The sequence below is a fragment of the Grammomys surdaster genome, unplaced genomic scaffold, assembly GCF_004785775.1.
Source record: "Grammomys surdaster isolate TR1022 unplaced genomic scaffold, NIH_TR_1.0 325, whole genome shotgun sequence".
In the NCBI taxonomy this organism is placed as follows: Eukaryota; Metazoa; Chordata; class Mammalia; order Rodentia; family Muridae; genus Grammomys; species Grammomys surdaster.
The window spans coordinates 2,642,025-2,664,107 of NW_021604744.1; the positions used below are offsets into that span (position 1 = coordinate 2,642,025).

At 44.2% G+C, this 22,083-nt stretch overlaps 1 protein-coding gene across 3 annotated transcripts in view; it reads right to left on the minus strand.

The window, feature by feature from the left end:
- Positions 1–5,668: 5,668 nt before the first annotated feature.
- Positions 5,669–22,083, minus strand: part of Magi2 (membrane associated guanylate kinase, WW and PDZ domain containing 2) — a 1,345,877-nt gene continuing 1,329,462 nt past the window's right edge. For all 3 annotated transcript variants that reach the window (XM_028778110.1, XM_028778109.1, XM_028778111.1), the window contains one exon: positions 5,669–7,189. In XM_028778110.1, the coding sequence (XP_028633943.1) occupies positions 6,627–7,189 (563 nt within the window). In that variant the 3' untranslated portion in view covers positions 5,669–6,626. The remainder of the gene's footprint in view (positions 7,190–22,083) is intronic.

Genomic DNA, 22,083 nt, shown 5'->3' on the forward strand with positions numbered 1-22,083 from the left:
CCCTCCCCCTCTCCTCCCCTCTCCCCTCCCTTCCCCTCTCTCTTCCCCTCTCCCCTCCCCTCCCCTCCCCCCTCTGCCTCTACTACCCTTTTGACTCCCCTCCCCATGCCCTGAATAAATTCTATTCTATACTATACTGTCCTGTGGCTGGTCCCTCAGGGGGAAGGGATGCCTCGGCATGGGCCCACTGAGACATTCCCTTCCCCCATACCTCACCACAGCCCCGGAGAACATATTGTATATCTCTTTATCTTTTTATAAACACATCAGAGTTGATTGTTAATCTTTAGCCTCAGTCTCCATCCATACCAGTTTTGAAGCATACCCATCTTAGTACACAATCACGGTCTGGTTAACCTCAACCTTTGCATGCCAAAACCTTAGTGAAGTCCCAGGTAGTTCTTTCACCACTTGCCCAGGCTTGAAGTCTATTTTCCCCTCTACTGACCATTATCTAACCCAAGGTCTGCCTTTTTTCCCTCCGAGTCTAGTCCATGAGCACAGGCCTCTTTATTTTTACCCTGACTGATGTTAGGCACCTGCTACCGTCAGCTTTGCCCATGGACTTCTGAGCAAGATGGCTGGGCCTGATCTGCAGAGTCCCATGCTGATTTTCTCTTCTCATGGCTCACAAGCACCACTGTGCTTTGTCTTCATCTATTTAATTTCTACTTTTGCTCACTTCCATATTCTCTCAGTCAAAATACTGACTTATTTCCTTAACATTCTTTTAAATTTTCTAATTCCATAAAATATTTTTTTTTGCTTAAGCTGTTCTTATACCTTTCTTCCTCTTTAAATAAGGTATTCCTTAAAAATCACCAAAAATGCTAATTATCCAGGACCTCTTCTAATTATGCATGCATCTCAGAGCATCCCGATTTCTGACTGTCCTGTTTCCAATGTCTTGGTCTCCTACCTAGATCACAGACAGATTGAGAATATAGGCTGGATTGTGTTTACCTATAATGTTTCCAACAACTTAAAAAAATAATATACTGTTTTGGTTACGGTTTCATTGCTGTGACGAGATAGCATGACCAAGGCAGCTCTTATAAAGGGAAACATTTAATTGGGGCTGGAATACAGTTTCAGAGGCTCAGCCCATTATCATCATCACGGTGGGAAGCATGACAGCCTGCAGGCAGACATGGTGCTGGAGAAGGAGCAGAGAGTTCTACATCTAAATCCAAAGGCATCAAGGAGGAGACTGTACGTACATACACTGGGCATAGCTTGAGCACAGGAGACCTCATAGCCCACCCTCACAGTGACACACTTTCTCTAACAAGGCCACACCTACTCCAACAAGACCATACCTCCTAATAGTGCCACTCCCTATGGGGCAAGCATTTAAGTAGATGAGTCTCTGGGGGCCATACCTATTCAAACCAGCACGTGTACTAAATGAAGGAGTTTATCGATGAGTACTGTTTATCGGCATGTAGTCCTGAAATAACTATAGATCTAATTTCATTTCTAATCTAATATCTGTAATTTTTGAGATGGTTTCATGTAGCCCAGGCTGGCTTCAAACTCAATTTAAAGCTGGTGAGTTTTATGCATGCAAAGTGACCATTCTACTTACAACTACAACGTAAAGCAATATATGTATTTTCTTTTTATAACTTTGTTAATTTATGTAGGATGGAGAACATGTTAGGAGGTCAGCAGACAACACGTGTTCCAAAGTCAATACTCTTCATGTAGGCTTCAGGAATTGAACTCATGCCCTCGGGCTTTACCTACTAAGCTGTATAGTCAGCCCTTTTCTATTTTCTTAATCATAAATTCTAATATTACAAAGGTGACAATTTCTTCTTGCATGGGTAATTTAAATACTCTTTCATTTTATATTTCTACCTGCATATTAGAAACCATTTATGGAAAAGTTCTCCTATATAATGTAATTGTGTATCAAAGCCAGGCTTTGTGATCAAGCCAAATGATTAATCAGAAAAGCCCAGATTTACCCAAATCACACATACAATATAAAACCTGACTTAATTTTAGAATTCAGATGAGTGAGTATACTAATTCTTAACTTGAAGGATGGACTTCTAAATGAAGAGAAGGGCACGCCCTGCTGCTGTACTTGGCTTTGCAAGTTTGGTATAACTCCCTAAGGGTGGCTTCCGTCAGGCATCTCTCTGCAGCTCCCTGGAATTATTCATACCATGCAGTGATACAGTGGTATTGAATGCAGGATGTGCCAGAGATCAAGCAGGAGGCAACAAATGCAGAAGAACGGAATGGAATTTGGTGAAATGGATTCTTAGTTCTTTCTGCCCTAAGTATTGCCTGCAAACTTCACACTCTCCTGGATATGTGTTTCATGGCGTGAAGAAGTTGTCTTAGTTACAATGAAATCACAAAGATGCCTTTCAGTTCTCCTCATGGATGGACACATTTTGTTAGAGTTTACTACTGCTACGATGTGCATATGATACATGTATCTGAATTTGAATGTGTGGGTGCTGCAGGAGCACACATAGAGGACACTTTTCCAGAGTTACTTCTCTTCTTTCCCTGTGAGTTCTAGGGCTGCCAGGCTTGTAAGGCACGTCCAACCTACTGAGACATCCTAACTCCTCAGTCTTAGGAAATTTACTTCCATTTTCGGGAGCTCAAAAGTTGTTTTGTGGCCTTAGGTTTCTCCAGATGAAGTTACTTTCTAGGAATTAGCTGTCTGCCCCTTCCACTCCCCCCACACCTCCCCACTCCTCCCCCCTTCCTGCTAGCGCCCCCACAGAGCCCTGGGAGGTGGGGCTCCATCAAACTCTTCTCAAAGCCCTCAGAACAACGAGGCTCTGCTGGAACTTACTGTTAACCTGCCCCAGCTGTGCTGATGCAGAACTGAGCTGCTGCAGAGTCTCTGAAGGTTGTGTCTCATGGGTAACATGTTCCAGAAGGCCCAGCAAGAGTTCTGTTTAATTCTAGGGTGTTACCCTACTGTCTGTACACAAATGGTTACAACCATAGCTATTATGATGAATGATAATCATAATCACTATACATTTAATTAGGTCCCTGCATGAACTAGATGTGCTTCTGAGCCTTCTGTTGGACAGAGTGCCCTCATTTCTTGTGGTTTTATAGGCACCCTCTGGGACTACATTGTCTGAAGAAGTCTGTTCAGTCTAGACTCCTGTTACAAGTAGGGATGGTATTTGATTATTTTGCTGTCAGTTTGCCTTAAACAACAAGGATAACAAATACAAACAACCCCCAAAACAAAACAAGACAAAAAAAAAAAACTAAACAAGGGTAGAAAACATGCAAGTTGGTTTATGAGCTTACAAATTAGGGGAGACTAAGAATATAACCTTCCACGTTATACTCAGATCCCACCCAAGCATTGGCCAACTGAATTTCAGCAAACCTGCTGGACTGCAGGAATGGTGGGCCGGCTGCTGGCGCAGAGCCTTGTGCTAGCAAAGGCTTCAGAAGCTTTTCCAGGTGAGCCACTTCCCTGCACGGAACACTGCTTCTATCCAAGCCTCAGGGTTCCCTGCCTCTGGTCTGTCTGGGCCGGAGGCAGCTGCAGCCTGCAGGTGGCTTGTCAGGTTTGTGCTTTAGTCGTCGTCTTCTTCTTCACTGGTTCTTAAAAATGTAAATTAACCATGTTAATCTTAAAAAAAAAAGTGAGACAAAACTGCACAATCTCAAATAGTGCTCGATTTCATACTTCCTGCCCTCTTCTCTGAAACAGATGTGTGATCTTTTTAATAAAGGAAATAGTATTGGAATGAAAGATTGACAGGTTTGGAGTTTTAGGACTCCCGTTAATGTGATAAGAAAAGTCTTGCAGCCATAGCTGAGAACTGCCCCCTTGGATCACAAATGCCATGACTAACCCATGCGGAACTTTCTCCTATGCAAGGTCAAACACAGAATCAACCATTGGCTTTGAATTTAAACACTGCTGCTATGCATACTGACACTGTAACTTTTTCTATAAAAGGCTTTAAGGTACCAATGTAGTAAACAGCAGAAACACATGGTCATACGTGATATAAGCAAAAGACAGGACTGTTTTTTTTTCAGTTTCCTTGAGCTAAAAAAACAAATAAACAAAAAACCCAAAACCCCTAAAACCAAAACAATCTTTCCATGTATTGCCAGAGTGTCTCAAAGAAGTTCTATATCAGTCATTAAACTTATACTTTAGAAATCTATGGGGAAAAAGAGCAGCTTTAAAAAGCCAGGGGTGGGCAATGGGGTGGCTGGGCAGTGGTGGTGCATGCCTTTGATCCCAGCACTTGGGAGACAGAGGTGGATCTCTCAGTTTCAGGTCAGCCTGGTCTAGAGTGAGTTCCACGACAGCAGGGCTACACAGAGAAACCCTGTCTCGAAAAACAGAACAAAAACCAACCAACCAACCAAATAAATCAGTAATAAAATAACCTCTGGTCCTTACTAAATTAAAATTAACACACGGGTTATATAGCTGGAAAAAGAAAAGATTTTTGGATATATATTTTATTTGACAGTGTTTTAGAATATCATACAGTAAACAAGATTTCTGTAAAAGTTAATTTATCCATAGTGGTGCGTTTCATAAAAATAGTTGCTCACTTACAGTCTTTCTGTGACTATTAATACATGGAATTATATTTATAGAGATACAGCTGTACAGGGTAAATTCACAGCTAACACTACACAGAAATATTATTTGGAATGAGATTTAGATGATGTGCTGTCTTCACGGGTTATGGATTACAGCCGAATAAAGCAATTACTGCACAAGTAGTAGCTGTGAACTGTGCAAATTAGAGTTTATGCAAGGGTAATCTCCACTTTTTTCCTTTTGTAACATATGGAAAATAAAGGTCAGAGGATACAGTACCAGGACGTGCAGCTACACTACAGAAGCGTTGTCCAAACCCAGAGTCAATAAATTAACGGCAAACTACTGAATTTCTAGTCCAGGGAGAAAGACAAATTGAGATTAAACCAAAAGTGTAACTGCTACCTGTGTTTGTGCTTTTGTTTATGGTGAGTATGTTTCATTTTGGAAGTTACTTTTACAAGCTGCAATACCCTTCACACGAGGCTTTTGACCATATTGGCTTGCGGAACAACTATCTTTATGTTTGATGGAAATTAAACTAGGAGTGCCCAGAAAGTGGGGAGACTCATTTGAGACAGCCGTTACGTGTGACCCGGCATGATGGACCTGGCTTCCCTTTTACTCACTTGACAACAAGCACAAGGGATGAGTCTTACTTACTTTGGAATGCTTTAGAGTAAGAGGCAGAATATCCGAAGGGTTGAAGCCTCACTTATACAAAACATATTCGTGGCAAAATGCCTTTGGACATTTTGTCTTTTAATATGTGCAGCTACAATAAATACCAATGGATAGCTGACTGGAGTTAATGTTTCACAGTTTTTACTACAGGGACAATCACTGACCTGCGACGGTAACCCAGGAACATAAAGGCGGATCTATCGATTGTTAGTGTAACAAAAAGCCTTAGCAGATAGGAGGCGAACGCTAACCAGATGGAAACAAAAGGCAGATCAAATAAGAAAAGCAGAAAGGAATGCCAAAGGACTCATGTTCTTTAATGAAAATAAATTAGTTATCATAATGCTTTCAATATTAGAGATTCTAATTTGAGAAATATACGACAAATACTTTGTCAAAGTGCAAATGAGGAGCTTTAAAATAAGACAAAAAAACAGGTAAAATAGAAGATTGCTAACAGAGCAGCTACGCATCTCCGCGTGCCTGGGATGACAAGAAAGCCTTTTCAGGAAGGAACGGCAGCGTTGTCAATCTTGATTAAACAGATTATGGTCTTTTGATTATCAAACTCATTATTTTAGAGGAAAACCAATTCAGACCTACGAGCTAACCTGCAAAATTCTGACTTTGCAAACTGTTCCCTAGGATACAATTCTTAAAACCATTTTTTCCCCTACTACTGAAAATGTACAGAAATGTGACTTGACCACAGAAATGGCAGTAAAAATGGCATCACACCAAAGAATCACTAGGTTTCTAACTCATCCTGCAGTAGGCAGGGAAAGGTGCTAATACCGTCAGTTGATGCCGAAGGGGGAGCCATGGAAACGTATCATGGGCGAACAGTTCTGGATGTTTCAAAGAAACCCTTTAACCCCTGTCTAGATATGTCAAGAACGATTTATTTACAACACTTTAGATCAATTAAAAGATATAATCTTGTCTCAGTTTCCACTTGCTCCGTGCAGTTTGATTTTTTTTAAGGCGATATTCCAGTTTGTGATTGCGCTAAACTTGTCCAGTTTCTTGATATAAAGTTTGGATGACATCCAAATCCTTCATGCAGTGGGGGGAACTTTTTTCTTTTTAAACTAAAGCTACACTGCACTGTCTCTCTGTGATGTTTACGTGATTTTGGTTCTTCCGTAGCTGCCAAAGCTCCCACCATGGAACCGGGGGCTTTAGGATCAGTTTAGGTCTGCCTGCGCGCACACCGTGCTGTGTCGCCCACGTGCGTCGCACGCCGGTGCTCCCGGGCCTCGGCGCCTCGTGCAGATCTATGTGTGTGACAGTGGAAATAAATTAAAACGCCGTGAGACGGAACCCAGGAAGATCAGCCTGCGTGGAGGCGGGCGGGGCCCCGCTTTGGGGCTCATCTGCTGGCGGCCGAGGCTCCAGGCTGCAGGGCTCCCGGCAGCTTGTCGGAGCCCGGCACCTTCCAGGGCCCCGGCGCCACCGCCGCCTTGCGCGCCGGGCCGCCCCCCGTGGGCCGTGCTGCCGGTCGGGCCCCCGAGCGCACGCCCACCTTGGCCTCGGCCTCCCGCGCGCCCGTGGCCCCGAGGCCCTCGCGCCGGCCGCGCAGCGCCTCCTTCCCGTTGGCCGCCTCCGAGGCGGGCCTGCCGGCCTCGGGCCGCCCCTGGCCGCCGGGCACCTCCTCCAGCCTGGGCCGCGCACTGCGCTGCGGGCTCGCCGAGCGCTCCCTCTGCTCCCCCAGGCGCTGCTTCTTCTGGCCGCCGGCCGAAAGCTCCTTTGGTTTCCTAACGTCGTGTTCCCTTTGGATATCCCAAGTTGGGTCTGGGCCTATCTGGTGGGAAGGGTCGGAGGGTGGGGCTGGATGTGATGGAGAGAATGGAGAGAGGATGTCTTCGAGGGAGACGCCTACTTCCGGCAGGCCTGGGGCGGCGGCAGCGGCAGCACTCCAGGCGTGGGGTTCGTCTGCGGACAGGAAGCACAGGCGTTAGGGCGCGCCACGTCGCCACGCTCCAGCTACCCACGTCGCCCGGGACCTGGGCTGGCAGCCAGGTGGCTGCTGTCAAGGTCCCCGCCACACCCCCACTGCCCAGAGGGCAGCCAGCCGAGCCCAGGGCTTCTGTCCCCAACCCGACCCGGGGCCTCCATTGCCCAAGAGTTCAAGGCACAGCTCGGGCCTAATCTCCTTGCCTCAGTCTGCTCTATCGTCTGGGGTCACGCCTAGCATGGACACTGACTTGGCTATAAATCGGTGGGTCTCAGACTTAGCGGTGGTTCTGAAAATACAAGTTGCCCAGTGACCCAGGCCAGCTGGTCCCAGTAAAGGGACCAGGTGCTTCTCTCTGTTGTTAGCAGGCCCTAGGCGATGCTGGGGAGGTGATTAACAGCCAGGATCTGAGCCCTCCGCAAAGGAGTTGGGAGAGTGATTTTCTCAACCGTTAGGTGTCGCTCAAAGCATAATTCTCAGCAATTGTCTAATAATCTTGGGATTTGGATTGATTCATCTGAAAACTATCATTGCTTTCTCTCTCTTGCCCTAAAAAGAAAATCATTCTCTCTCTCTCTCTCTCTCTCTCTCTCTCTCTCTCTCTCTCTCTCTCTCTTCCTTTCTTTCTTTCTTTCGTGGTTTTAACATGGATGGCTCCTAGACTAAGATAAATGGAACTGTTTCCAGAAAGTCTAGCTTTATATCTATTGAGGATTCATTGTTTACTTCCAAAAATATTGAAAGTAATATACATACATACATACATACATATATATATGTATATATATACACATATGTATATGACATAAAACACAACACTGACCAGAAACCAAGTAGGGGACAGATGTGTTAAGATTCAATGAGTTATGACCACGAACAATAACATTACCCTAGAATTTTCCTTATCCTAAGGCAAAATAAAGCAGGGAAATTCAATACAGAAACCTTGATATTTGTGAGGAAAATGTCTCACGACCTTTGAAAATCTCAAGTTTTGTAGTATTTCAGACTGTTGTTTTCTCTAAGGAGTGGGTATATGAGTGGGACACAAAGAAGCCACGTTTATATTGAATTCTGGGTGACTGATGATTCTTCTCTGCTAGCAGTTAAGAGCCCCTCCCTAGCCTCACATCAGGCAAAAGACTGATTGCATTTCTACCTAGCGTCTGTAACGTCTGTAACCCTAGCTAGGTCAGTGATCTTGAGTGTATCCAGTCCATGAATACTAGGAGTCTGCTTTGTTTTAAAGCTGAGAATTTTTATATAGTACTTCTGATTGTGCTGATGATTTAGATGAGGAGAAAGAGAGGATAATGGAGTTGCTGTTTTCCCTAACAATCCTGGCCACCTTTAAATTATCAAGTTAGTTGTACAAACTTTCTCCTTGGCTGTGAGATCTGAATAGCTTACTCTGGGTACAGCATTTTCTTCCTTCACTCCATAAACTGATGTCCATGAATCTTTTCACATTGGAAACCAAGTATTCTTGGTTACCTTAGGAATAAGCTGGAATTAGTGGGTGCACTCAAGTGAAAACCCCTACTGTGGGCTACAGTTAGAAACCAAACTAGCAGTCGACAGAAAGTGGCAACTTTTCAATACAGGAAAATATGGCCTTAAACAGTTAAACACACATTCAAAAGACCTGGCGGGGGGGTTGTACAATCGTAATTTCTGCCCAGGACTGTGGCGATGGCGGTTTACGTGTTAATAGCTCTTTCACCATTACATCACATATCGTTGAGTCAATTAGCTGGCCTTAGATCACTTCTGAGACACAGGGAGAAGGCAGGGAGAGGGTAAGAAGCTTGACCAAAGTTACAGAATGAGCACTGAGTAACATTTTGGGTTTCTTTACCCTTTTTACTGAGTGAGAAAATTGTCACAGCCTATTGACATGCAAACCAGATCAAAGCAAGTGAAGCAGACTTTAGTGGCCATCCTGTCTAAACAGGATGTCTAATCCCATCTCCCAATAGAGTACTTAGCATTTGTTCCTCGAAGCCTTATCAACCACATGTGTGGTATTGAACAGGAGAGTTCTGCTCAGACCGTGGAAAAGATTACCTTCCACATGGAAGTAGCCGCCCTGGGTTTGGCCTGGAGCCATCGCTGAAGGCTTATTTTTTGTCCTTTTTCACTTTCCTATCTCCATTAACTTTTTATGACAAGCTAGAAGATGGGCTTATCTACAAATACAAATCTTACTATAAAAAGAGCTTTTTCAAGAGATTTTAATAGGCAATTAAATACTTAACTGAAGCAGAAATGAAAAGTTCTTGTGTTCTAAGCTACCACCTGTTAAAAAATATCAACTAAAAATTAAAATTAACTTTGAATAAAGTAAAATATTTCAGAGGTAGAAATCAATATACGTGCCTTTTAAAAATTTCTAGGTAAAGACACTCTATGCTTCCGTGGTGGACGTGCAGCGCCCACACAAGCATGAGCTTGCCGAGCGTCACAGGGCACCTCAGTGGGCACCACTGTGTCAGGTGACCTGAACTGGGACAGGAAGAACCTTCTCCAATCTTTCAAATGCGAATGTTCATGACACCATGATGTATAGAGAATTACTCAAACTTAGTTCTCATTCCTATAGGCCATGTTTTCTGTTTTCCCTCCTTCATTCTTTTCTTTCTTGTTCCTGGGCACAAGTTAAAGAGTATGATCATGGGCCAGGCACAGGCCAAAGCCTGTGATCACGGGCCTGGCACCAGGCCGAGGTGTGTGGTCATGGGTCCCACATGGGCTGAAGTGTGTGGTCACGGGTCCTGCACAGGCCAAGGTGTGTGGTCATGGGGGCAGCATGGGCTGAAGTGTGTGATTATGTGCATTATGAAGTGGTTGAGAAAGATTGTTCCACAACATCTTCTCCGTGATGTTCTAACAGGAACTATACCAGAGATGTGTCCTATGACATTGAAAAGGAGCCACAGGTGGGCTGCTGGGATTTCTGCAGCCCCTCTGTGCAAACAATGTCCCAGGCACAGTCGCTAAAATGGAACGGGCCTCATTAGTGTTCCCTTTCCTACCTTACTGAACCCAGAGATACTTCAGTGTCAACTCCAGAGGATACCTCTGTGTTTTGACCATCATATACCAGTCCAAGTATTTCTGTAAACATGCTGGACTCGGAGCTTCATCCCTGTGGCCACTGACCACTGTGCCGTGAAATGTTCTGAAGAGGACCACAGACAAAACAGTTGCCAAATGTCTTAAGCTACGATGGAAGAGAAACAGCTTATGATCCTCTTCATAAGTTAGGATCAAATTTTTTCTCCTTCTTACTTTCATTTTTTTTCGTAGCCCAGGCTGTACAAGAAATTGCTCTGTAGACCAGGCTAACCTTGAACTCACAGAAAGAGATGCCTGCCTCTGCCTCCTGAACACTGGTATAAAGGCATGTGGCACCACTGCCCCCTTCTTTCATTTCTGTTAAGATCTTATCTCCTCTAGAATGCACACCGATCAATGCCCAAGCTTACATTTTTATATATAATACAGATTATGTACACATGTTTATTTTTGAATTAAAAGATATATGGTCTCTTAAATTATCTTGTAGGAAAGCACCAAATTAACAAACCAAATTCACTTTATATGCTCAGATTAAAAGAAATCTCCTTGGGCTGATGGGATGGTTAGGTAGGAAAGGTGTCCCTTATGTATACCTGGAGATAATTAGTTCAATACTTGGAATCCATGTAAAGATGGAAGGAGAGAACCAACTCTACAGTTGCCTTGTGATCTCCACAGGTATACACCACACACACACACACACACACACACACACACCCCTGTGTGTTCATGTACTGTCACACATCCATGCACGCCCACATGCATGAACACATGCACACTAAAACCTCCTTGTAAATGTCTTATACAGGGACTGTATTTCAACATCTTGCTTTATGAAATATCATGAAAATGATAGTAACCAAGGATCTGACCTGCAAGGAATATAGTGCTTGTTGCAGCAAATGTCTTTGCAGATGGCTTTTATCTTCAGTAAAAAGAAAAATCTGTATGGTGAAGGAACACATATTTCAAATAAAGGAAGAATGATAGAGGTATATCTCAGTGGCTGAGCACTTGACTGCAAGTCAAGGAGAGTTGCTGTTAACCTTTGCTGTGGACTAAGATGGGGAGACTCTCAGGAGGGACCCAGGGAGTGTGGTAGAAGAAAGAGAACCTGCCGTTTACTCTTATCTTACCATAGATGGCCTCCAGGCTTCCAGCTTGGCCTCATGGTTGGCCAGCCTCTCAATTCCTGGGTTTCTGCATTGCTTATCCTGATTGGTGCACAGCTCAGCACAGGTCAGCACTAGGGCATGCCTCTAGCTTATGATGCTCAGGAAGATAATAGCAGCAGCATTTCTGTTTGGTACTGCTACTAACGTCACTAACAGCGCTGGCTGAGGCACACTGAGCGAGGTACCAGACACCCTGAACTGAACTCCCATCACACATCCAGGCTGACACATTTTACAGAGGGTGACACTAAGGAACGAAGGTTAGGTGACTTATTAAGGACTGCACAACCAAGCTAGTAGGTAACGGAGAAGGGTGGTGAACGGTCTCCTGACCACGTTCCTCCTTGGTGCCTTTGTTGTGTCTAGTTCTTATTGAGAATGGGGACTCCATTGCTCTTCTGGAGTGACGAACAAAGACTTGCATCTGAAGTGGACATCAGAAGCAAATCTATTGGTTTTCCAAATGGGGACTCTGAAATGTCATTTATGTGAACATTGGACTCAGACAGACAGTCATTACCGTTACAGCATTGAGCTGTGAAAATATTGGAAAAATGGGGCAGATTCAACAGACAATAAACTTGGATCTTTCAGAGGCAGGGATAATGCTATCTGTTTGAAACTTATTTTTCTTACAGCCACTCCTTGGGCCAGGATTGAGTTGAAAATGCGTTAGATACTGGAAACATTGAATTTGACACAAAAATTCTTTTACTTCTAACTGGCTAACATTGTCCTGTGAAGTGCTCTGCGGAGTTGAGCTTTTTCTTGCTGTACATGTCTCCTGTTGAATGCTGCCAGTGGCTGGGTTAGAGAAAACTGGTGTGGCTCTATTGCAGTCCATTTGCTCCCAATTTAGAATATTAGAGAAAATAGAAATATAATTAAGATCAAAGATCATTAGTTCAAAGTCATTTGGTTAATAAAAAAAGCTTTGCAAGGATTGTGTTCAAACCATATAGGCTCATTTGAATCTGTTCAATCATCACTTTTTCTAACAAAATATAATTGGGAAATATGTATGCTCATAATTTCTGAACAGATTAATTATCATATGGTATTTCTGTCCTTTCTAAAGCACCATTTCCAGTTCAGTTGGTAATGGCCTACACACACACACACACAGACACACAGACACACAGACACACATTTCATTTTTTCTATCAGAAGGTATAAACTAGGTGTTATAGCATTGTAACATTTAAAGTGGCTATACCTGTCTATTGAAGCTTCATGCCCACATTCATTTTGAACATATGACTTGAGGCACCACTTCAGATCCCCCCAAGTAGAAAGGCAATCCTCAAGGTGGGCTAGGACACCTAATGATGGAACTGGGGCCCAGTGAAAGCTCTATAGGCCCTAGTACTTTGCTGTGCATATCTTGTACATTACATTGTAATTCTCACAGCACTTCTGAGAACTATGGTTATCCCACTAGTTAGAGAACTAGAGCTTAAATCAAGGAGAAGTTTGCCAGGACCACTCAGCTAGTAAGTAAGAGTCCGGGCAAACAGCACCATAACGCAGAGCTCAAGGCCAGAGCCTGGTTTTAATCTTTCTGAACAGCAAAAGCAGTGCAGGAAGAGATGATGTCCTCAATGCTACTTAAAATGCAAAAACAAACAAACAAACAACCCCCCAACAATGCTCTAATCATTGGTGAAGTGCTTTATGCCTGGAATTACAGCCCGTGGCAGGTGGAGCAGAGGGATTGCAGCAGTCGGAAGTTAGTTTTGCAAGTTTTAGGCAGCATATAGTACAAAGAAAGATTCTGACTTTAAAAAATCCCCGAGGTAGAAGAAAAGTCAGGGACAAATGGTTCCTTAATAAAGTGTCCCCTAAGTATCTGCTCAGGGTTAGGCAGAGAAGCAAGCTGAGGCATTAGACAGTTTTGCAGGAGTTGAGAGTCAGTTGGAAGAGTGAGTGATCACCTGCCCTGCCTGTCTTCTAGAGTAGCTGGGTCAGCAAGTTGAGGAGAGTGTGGATTAGGAAGTCTTGTGCTTCTGGCTCTAGTTCTGTCTCATGTGTGAAGTTGGCAAGCCATAGAACCCTTCTCAGCCTCCATTTCTCTTGGAGACATGGAATAAAGTCTGTTTTCCTTCCCTCCAAGGTAGTGAAGATCAAACGAAATTAGGTATATGACGTTCACACGTACAGACACTAGCTCCTAAACTGATAGTGTGAACCTACTTTTATAAAGTGAGGAAAAGGTAGGAATTGATGCTTTACCAAGATGGTAATTGGGTGTCGAATAAGCACATGAGAAAGACAGTCAATCATTAGTAGGGAAATGACAGTTAAGTGTTCGAGGAGAAGCCACTCATTTCCCTACTGGCTAGAGAGCAGTACAACTGGAACTGTAGCCGTGAAGCCTCGTCTGCACTGTAGGTGGAAAAGTGTGTGCTTCAGGGAGGAACTGGACAGGATCCTAAAAAGTTAAACATTCATTCATCATACAACTGACTTGTCTCAGTATGATAAAAACTTGTATTCACATATTGACCTTTATGCAGACTTTTATTTTGAAAATTTTTTGGTGTATTTTTTTATAGTGAATTTTACTTCCAATGAAACAGCGCAGATGTCCATCAACTGGCAAATGGATAAGCACAGTGAGGTCTTACTCACTATGAAATGAAGCAAATTAGTCATGCACCTACAAACACAAGTGGATCTCAGATGCATTATGTTAAACGAAAAAAAGTGTCCAATTCAGGAGGTGATTGATAACTGGCCCTGTTTATCTGAGGTTCTCAAACAGGCGAGCTGGGTGGGAACAGCTTGGCTCTGGTGGACAGGAGACCAATTTAAACAGGAGAATCTGCCTGATCACTGGTTTGGGATTAGCCATTAGAACCTAGTGAGGTCACTGCTGGGTACAAGCATGGAGTCAGTGACTCCCGTTACCCTGAATATGTCAGTAGAAACTACCTCGGTAGTGGGTTGAGGGTCACTGGCCCACCCAAGCCCGACTATTGATGTGGAGGCCAAGGACAGTCCTCTGGCTGCTCAGAGCTCATCATCACATTGGCTCTTTTTCCCTTGCTGATGGTTTTGAGGCAAGCCTCGGGGAACTTAGGGGCCTTAGACTTGCCGTGTAACTGAAGGCGACCTTGACCTCTTGATCCCCCTGCCTTTGCCTCCCACATGCTGGGATTGCAGTTGTGTATTACCAAGCCTGGTCATGATTATATAATTTTATGTGGTTTAAAAAAATACCTCACAGATACATGCAAAAGGGTCCATTTTATTGTGTGTGAATTATCTCAATTTTTAGAAAGTGGGAGAAGATAGCAGTGCTGCGGACTGCATGAGGCCAGGTGGTTATGGTTATGCCACACTTGCTGCCCATGTCCCCTCCGCTTTCTGCCTGAACAACTTCCTTCCATGGTTTGCACTGAGAAGCTTCAGCCCAGTGAAACTGACTTGTGATAAATTCCGAGTTTTCAGAGTTAGAAGAATCTCAGTCAAAGGGGGTTGACTTCAGTCTTTAGAAGGCACTTTTAATCTCAAAGCCTTTCAAGCATCATGGTCTTCACCACAGAGATGCAGCTCTGTCTAAAGTGGCGGAGGGCAGAAGATCGTCAGTCACAGCCACCTTCTTTTGGCAGGAGAAGGGATGGTAACAGCCATTGCTCCATCCTGCCACAGTGGGAAGTGGAAGTGAGCTACTCCAGGATCTTCCCCAACACTAACTAAATTTACACTCACCTGGAAGACGACACAAGTTATCTTCCTCAGAGGCTTTTGGCTCCCCTAGGAATGGTTCGTGGATAGAATTCAGGACTAAGATTACAGGGAAGGCCCTTCTAGGGTAAAGCTCACATCGTATGTGCCACAGGTGATTCTCTGTCAATATGGCCACTGAAGACAAAGTGCATACCCCTCCTTTAAATATTTTGGTCCGATTAAAAAGTAAAAAGGGTGGCGGGAGCCACGCCTCTGGTCTAGAGCTAGCCTGTACAATCTTGGTACCACATCGTGGCGGGAACCACGCCTCTGGTCTAGAGCCAGCCTGTACAATCTTGGTACCATACCTTAGCAAGGTTGTCGTAAGACAACTTAATTCATAACCAGTTTTATTATTTATTTTCTTTCCCTTTTTCTTTTCTTCATGTGCATGCAGTTTTACCTGAATGTGTGTTTGTGCAACATGTGCATGTCATATCCAGGGTAGCCAGAAGAGGGCAGCCTGTTCCCTGGACCTGGATTTACAGGCAGTTGTGCGCTTAAGGGAACCTGAGTCTTCTGGAAGAGCAGCCGGTGAACATCATTGAAGAACCTTCGCTTCAACACCATCAGCTTTATTTTTAAGAAGCCTTTCTTTTTTTCCCTATCCCTTGACCCAGTATCCAGCTTCTCTTTTCATCTTGCTTTTTAAAGTCAACTAAGTCAGCTCCTGCTTTCTGTGTTACTTAGCTCTAGGCCCTGAAAATGGACCCACGAAATGGTAGCATTTCTATCTTCTTGGGCCTTTCCACCATAGTGCAAGAGGATGAAAATGAATGTGCAAACAAGTACTGATAGAAAGTTTCATATGAACGGTGCAAAGAAGAAAAATGAAGTTTAGGCAATGGAGTGCCGTGCTGGTTTAGGTGGGGGTGGGGTGGGAAGGCGGCATTAAGCAGATGCTTGAATAAAGAGGAGAAGGGAGTGTGTGGTTATCCTGGCCACAGACACTGCATGCAAAGACGCTGGGGAGACAGAGTTTGGTATGTGCACAGAACAAAAAAATCTGAAAGTCAGAGGAAGGGTCACGTGACATCACATAGGGGCAGTGGGTTATACAGGTGTGGGTTACATTCTAAAGGCAGTGGAAACCATGGAATAGTTTCAAGCAGAGAAACAGTATTTAAGAAGGCTAATGTGGATTTTAGAATATCCTTTCATGAAGAAAGCATAACTTAGGTTATATATGACAAGCCTTTAGCTAACATACTTGAGGGGACAAAACTGAGAACATTTCCTCTAAAATCTGTAAGGAGAACACGGTGCCTATTCTTTCTGCTTTCATTCAATGTAGTGCTCAAAGTGAGAGGAAGAAGGAAGAGGGTATTAACAGAGAAGGATGTCCAATTTCTGTGTTTTCAGACCACAGGATCTCGTACTAAAAAGACCCCAAAGACTCTAGATTTCTCAGATTGGATGAAGATAAAAGCAACAGGTTTTAAAATCAAACAAAAATTAGTGGTTTTTCTAAATATGCACACACTTTCTGAGAAAGAAAACAATGGAGAAACACCATTCATAGCTGGAATTTTGGTGTTTGATAATAATCCTGGAACTTGCTTTATAGACCAGGCTGGCCTCGAACTCATAGAGATGTGACTGCCTCTGCCTCAGAGTGCTGGGATTAAAGGCATGCTTTACCACTACCCAATCGCTACATATTTTAAAACTATTATAAATAGGATTTGTTTTTTTATAAGTAGTTTGTTTCGTAGTTTTTGAGACAGAACTTCACAGCATAGTCCAGACAGTCCTGAAATTCACTATGTATGCCAGGCTAGCCCCAAACTCCAAGCAATCCTCTTTTCTCAGCTTCCCAAGGATTATTATCATACACCTAAGGCCCCTAAAATTTCTAAAATTCTCAGGGAAGTATGAGAGATGCCCCATAACCAAAGCAATCCTGAGCAAAAGTAACAATGCTGAAGGTAGAATAGTTAATTTCAAATTATGTGACAGAGCCATGGTAACAAAATAGCATGGTTTGGGCACAAAAAATGGACATATGGCATCAAATAGAAGACCCAGAAAGAAGCCCACAGAGCCACAGCTGATTGGTTTTTAACAAAGATGATAAAAATACATGTGGGAGGAAATACAGTATCTTCAATAGCGGATGGCTCCACCCAGAGAAATGGGATTAGGTCCTAATGTCTCACCTTGGGTGATGCTTCCTCTGCTGTGCAGTGTTTTAATCTCACGAGGTCCCATTTGCCCTTTGCTGCCCTTCTTTCCAGATCCATTGGAGTCTAACTCCAAATGGATCGAAGACTCTACGACTTGAACTACTAAAACTGCTAGAGGACTATGTGGGGAAAGTACTTGAAGGCTCAGACACAGGAAGGCCTTTGTAAAGAATATCTAGAAGAAAGGTCAGCAATGGGCAAATTCTGGTAAGGATGCCTGGTGTGTGTGTGTGTGTGTGTGTGTGTGTGTGTGTGTGTGTGAAGGGAAACTTTATTTACTGGACAATATGTAAATCAGTATGGAGGCTCTTCAAACAGTAGAAAAGAAATTATAATACAATCCAGCTATACCACTCCTGGGTTACCCAAAGAAATCTGTCCTGGTTTGAATATGCTTAGCCCAGGGAATAGCACTATTAGGAAGTGTGGCCTTGTTGTAGGAAGTGTGTCACTGTGGTGGTGGGCTTTGAGGTCCTATGTAAAAGCTCCACAAAATGTGAGAGACCCTCATCCTGGTTGCCTGTGGAAGCCAGTCTCCTCCTAGTTGCCTTAGAATGAAGATGTAGAACTCTCAGCTCCTCCTGTACCATGTCTGCCTCTATGCTGCCAGGCTCCCGCCTTGATGATAATGCTCTGAACCTCTGAGCCTGTAAGCCAGCCCCCCTGACTGAGACATCATCTAATTGAGTGTACCACAGAGATACACACATCTGTGCACATCTGTGTTTCTTACTGTACTCATACCAGTCAAGATACAGAACTACTGTAGATGTTAATGAATGAATGAATGAATGGGTAGAGAAAAATGCTTGTGTGTGTGTGTGTGTGGGGGGGGTAGGAGGACAGAAAGAGGGAAATTTATTTAGCCATAAAGTAGGATGAAATTATGTCATTTGTGAGTCAAGGATGGAGCTAAGCACAATAAACTAGACTTAGAAAAATGAATATTGCCTGTTTTCTTTCATATGCAAAAGTATAGATTAAAAAATGACATGAAAGCAGAAAGTGACCATGGGGGATAAAATGGTCTAAAGAAGAGAGTGGGAGACAGATTGAATAATGGAGGATGAGGGTGCATCTTTTCTCACTACAGAATCAATCTAGCTATCTGTCTATCTATTATCTATCCATCTATCCATCTATCCATCTATCCATCTATCCATCTATCATCTATCTATCTATCTATCTATCTATCTATCTATCTATCTATAGATCTATCTATCTTACAGAAAAGCAGAAGAGATTACTTGGGAGGAATAGTGCACAGGGCTGGGGCAGAAAGGAGAACAAGTGGATAGAAGCAAATATGATCAAAATACAATGTTCCTCAAGCATGTATAAGATATCATAATAAAAGGCACCATGTTGTACAGTGATTGACAACTGGAAGTGAAGCTCACTATGGCTGCTAAATGCAGAACAGATTCCAGATGGAATCGACTCTGAGCAGGAAGCAGCGGTGGAAGCTCAGGCAGAAAACGGAGTGCACGCACCTGGTGAACAGAGACCAGACTCTGAGTATTTCTGTGAAGCAGCACGCAGACTTGCACGAGGGCCTGAGAGGTAAATAAGAGGCACTTGGTCTTTTCAAGGACGCAGTGTCCTGTTTCAGAGTCTGCGGCTCCTGGCGGCAGCAATAGAGTGTGCAACATAGGGAGAGTACGTGGGGTGCAAGGGAGGCTTGAGTTTGTGTTGAAAGGACAGTAATGATGCACTAGACACAGAAAGGAGGGAGAGTATTTCAGCAGCAGGCTCAGTATGCTGTGGGTGTGCTCAAGGCTGACAAAACCAGGGGTTTGGAAGGCAGGTGGAGAATTCAGAATTACACCCTAGACAGCAGAGAGCCAGGAGGCTTTTAAACAGGAGAATAAGAAATGTAAATTTCTCCTTCTTATCTAAACAGGTGAGTCAATCCACTGATATTGACAAATAATTTATACTTCAATTAGAACTTACTAAATGTGTGTTGTTTCTATTGGAGTCATTTTAGATGCCTTTTGGTCAGCAAATGGAGTTCCTTATTGTCTTATTGGTACCAGCAAACAGAGGTCTGATCCCTCTTTAGGTGGAGAAATACGATTAACCTTGTAGTTAATTAAAATTGAGCATCTACTCTGTTGCAGGAAGTGTGTGAAGTCGGCACTTAAGAACTGGGCGTGAGGACAGTGATGTTCTTGGTATTTGCAGGGCTTACTATAAGAGGCAGATGCGGGAAAGTGGTACCAACTGTGGTGTGTCACAAAAGGAAAGTTCAAAGAGAAAACACTACAGAAACATCTCATGCAGTGCTAACTTCATTTAGGGGCTCCAGGAGGCCTTCCCTAGGAGAAGGTCTTAAGTGAAGACTAGGTTGGTTACAATTTTATCTGGCAGGAAAATCATCTCTGTCTTCTTAATTAACTTCTCTTTTAAGTAGTTCTTGGCAAACAGCATGCAACGAGATAAACCAGCTCTTTCTTGTCTTACAGTGAAATCAAGCTTTTCATTAACACTCCAGGGTGAGGTGTGAAGTGACAGGAGAAGAAGCTGGGGTGGGGCTCCCTCATTTGTAGACCATAGAATTATCAAGTCTGCCATGCAGATGTTAGCAAATCACTAAACACTGAAGCCTTGGTCATCAAAGACAAGTGGTAGATCATTGGCAGGGACACCAAATAGACACTTGCAGGAAATATGATCCCCAGCCTCCCTACCTTCACAGCACTGGACTCCTGAGTGAGAATCATGTTTGACCACATCAGCAGTTCACAAGACCATTACAATTTAAGGCATTAGCTATATTCTGAAAGACTTGGGAGTGGTCAGATCATTCCAGGAGTGGTAGGGGGGCACTTGAACTGAAGCTGAGGAAGGAAAGGACAGCTGAAACAGTGGGCGCTGAAGCGCATGCTGAGTCTCTGAAGAAGGAGGGAGTCTTTGCTTCACTGGCCAATTTGTGCTTCTAAATCCCAAGGAGTGCGTGTTGTTTTATTTAGTGAGTTTCTTAACTCAGCATATCTCCTGCTGTGTTATTGCAATTGGCAACTTGCAAAGAAGACATTCAGGAGGGTGGAAACCATGCCTTCCCATCTACCACTGGAGAGTGATGTTAGTATTCTGTTTAAACTCCACCTCCACAGTTACCTGGCAACACCCAGGTATGCTCCTCCCCGGTTACCTGGCAACAGCCAGGTAGGCTTGCCCACTATAAAAGGGGCTGCTTGCCTCCTCCTCTCTCTCTTACTCTCTTACTCTCTTGCTTCCAGCTTTTCTCTGTCCCCTCGCCTCTCCCCCCTTCCCTTCCCCCTCTCTCCACGTGGACATGGCTGGCCTCCACTTCTCTCTCTCTCTTCTCTCTCTCCTCTTTCTCTCTCTCCCTCTCTCTCATTCTCTGCCATCTTCCTCTATCTGTCTTCCCCTACCTTTGCCCTCTGCCCTGAATAAACCTCTCCCCCTTGGAATCATTTGGTCTGGTGTTGTCTGTTCTAAGCTGCACGCCCAAGTCTAACACTGGTGCTGGGACCGAAGACTTCAGGAACTAAGAGACCCATGCAGCTGCTGGCAGCCACAGCCGGCTGCTGTGACCGTGCAAGACCAACACTATGTGGCCTGCCGCAACCCTGCCCCGCCACGGCTACACCACACGGACTCCATCTGCTGTTACCTGCTGTCACTGACTGTGTAAAATTCCACCGCTGCTGCAGACCAACTCCATCCGCTGCTGCGAGACACAAAACTTCCACCATGTGAGCTGTGCCGCTGCAGCCCCCACGTGGTACTCTGCCATGTGGGCTAGGCAGCCAGACAGGCCTACACAGACCTCACGGTTCCACCTTTCCTGATATCAGACTGCACAAGCCCACAAACACACACCGGCATATTAATTGGTAAGGAGGGACCCTGGATGCCCAGTTAGGGCCTGACCAGCCTTCCCTGGGCTAAGGGGTTGGCTTTTCATTGCCCCAGTCCATATGACTGGCTTCTAGCTGAACTATGACTTAGGACATTGGCCGTTGGGTGATTTCCCTCCTCGAAAGCAGTTCACAGCCCCCCAACCTCTTGTAGCTGCTGGAAATCCTGGTACCAGATGAGCTACTTTCTGGCGAAACTCTGGCGTTCTGCCACAGCTGAGGCCCCTAGATATTCTCATGACGACCTGATATCTAGGCTGTTTGCCTGATTTCGTTACCGACTTTTCTTTCTGGACGCCCATACAAATAGCTCAGTAACACCCAGTGGGCACCACATTGTCTTTGACTGCACCCACAGACACCACACAGGGCTGTCTCCTGAAAAACCTCAAGTCTCTAAAATTAACAGCTGATTTGAGGCCTTCCAAATTGATAGACCTCTACAATAAGGTCTGGATTCAGTACCCTTTAGATAATAGACTAAAGTGGCCACTTAATGGCACGCTAGACCCAATCATTTTAAAGGGTCTTAACACATACTGCCAGCAGTCTGGTAAATGGAAAAAGGTTCCCTATATCCAACCATTCATCTACCTTTGCTCTAATACCTCTATGTGTTCTGCCTGTTCCCCTATTCCCCACTGGTCAGAGTAACTGTCCATATGGTCCCAGGAAAGATTTCTTGAGCTCAGAGCTAACCCTGTGCTTCCCTGACCCTCATTCTAGGATTCTCCCTCCTCCGTCATTTGTGGCCAGCCGGTTTGCCTAAAAAGCAGCTGTCTGGGACCCTGCTTGCTCCCTCCCCCCC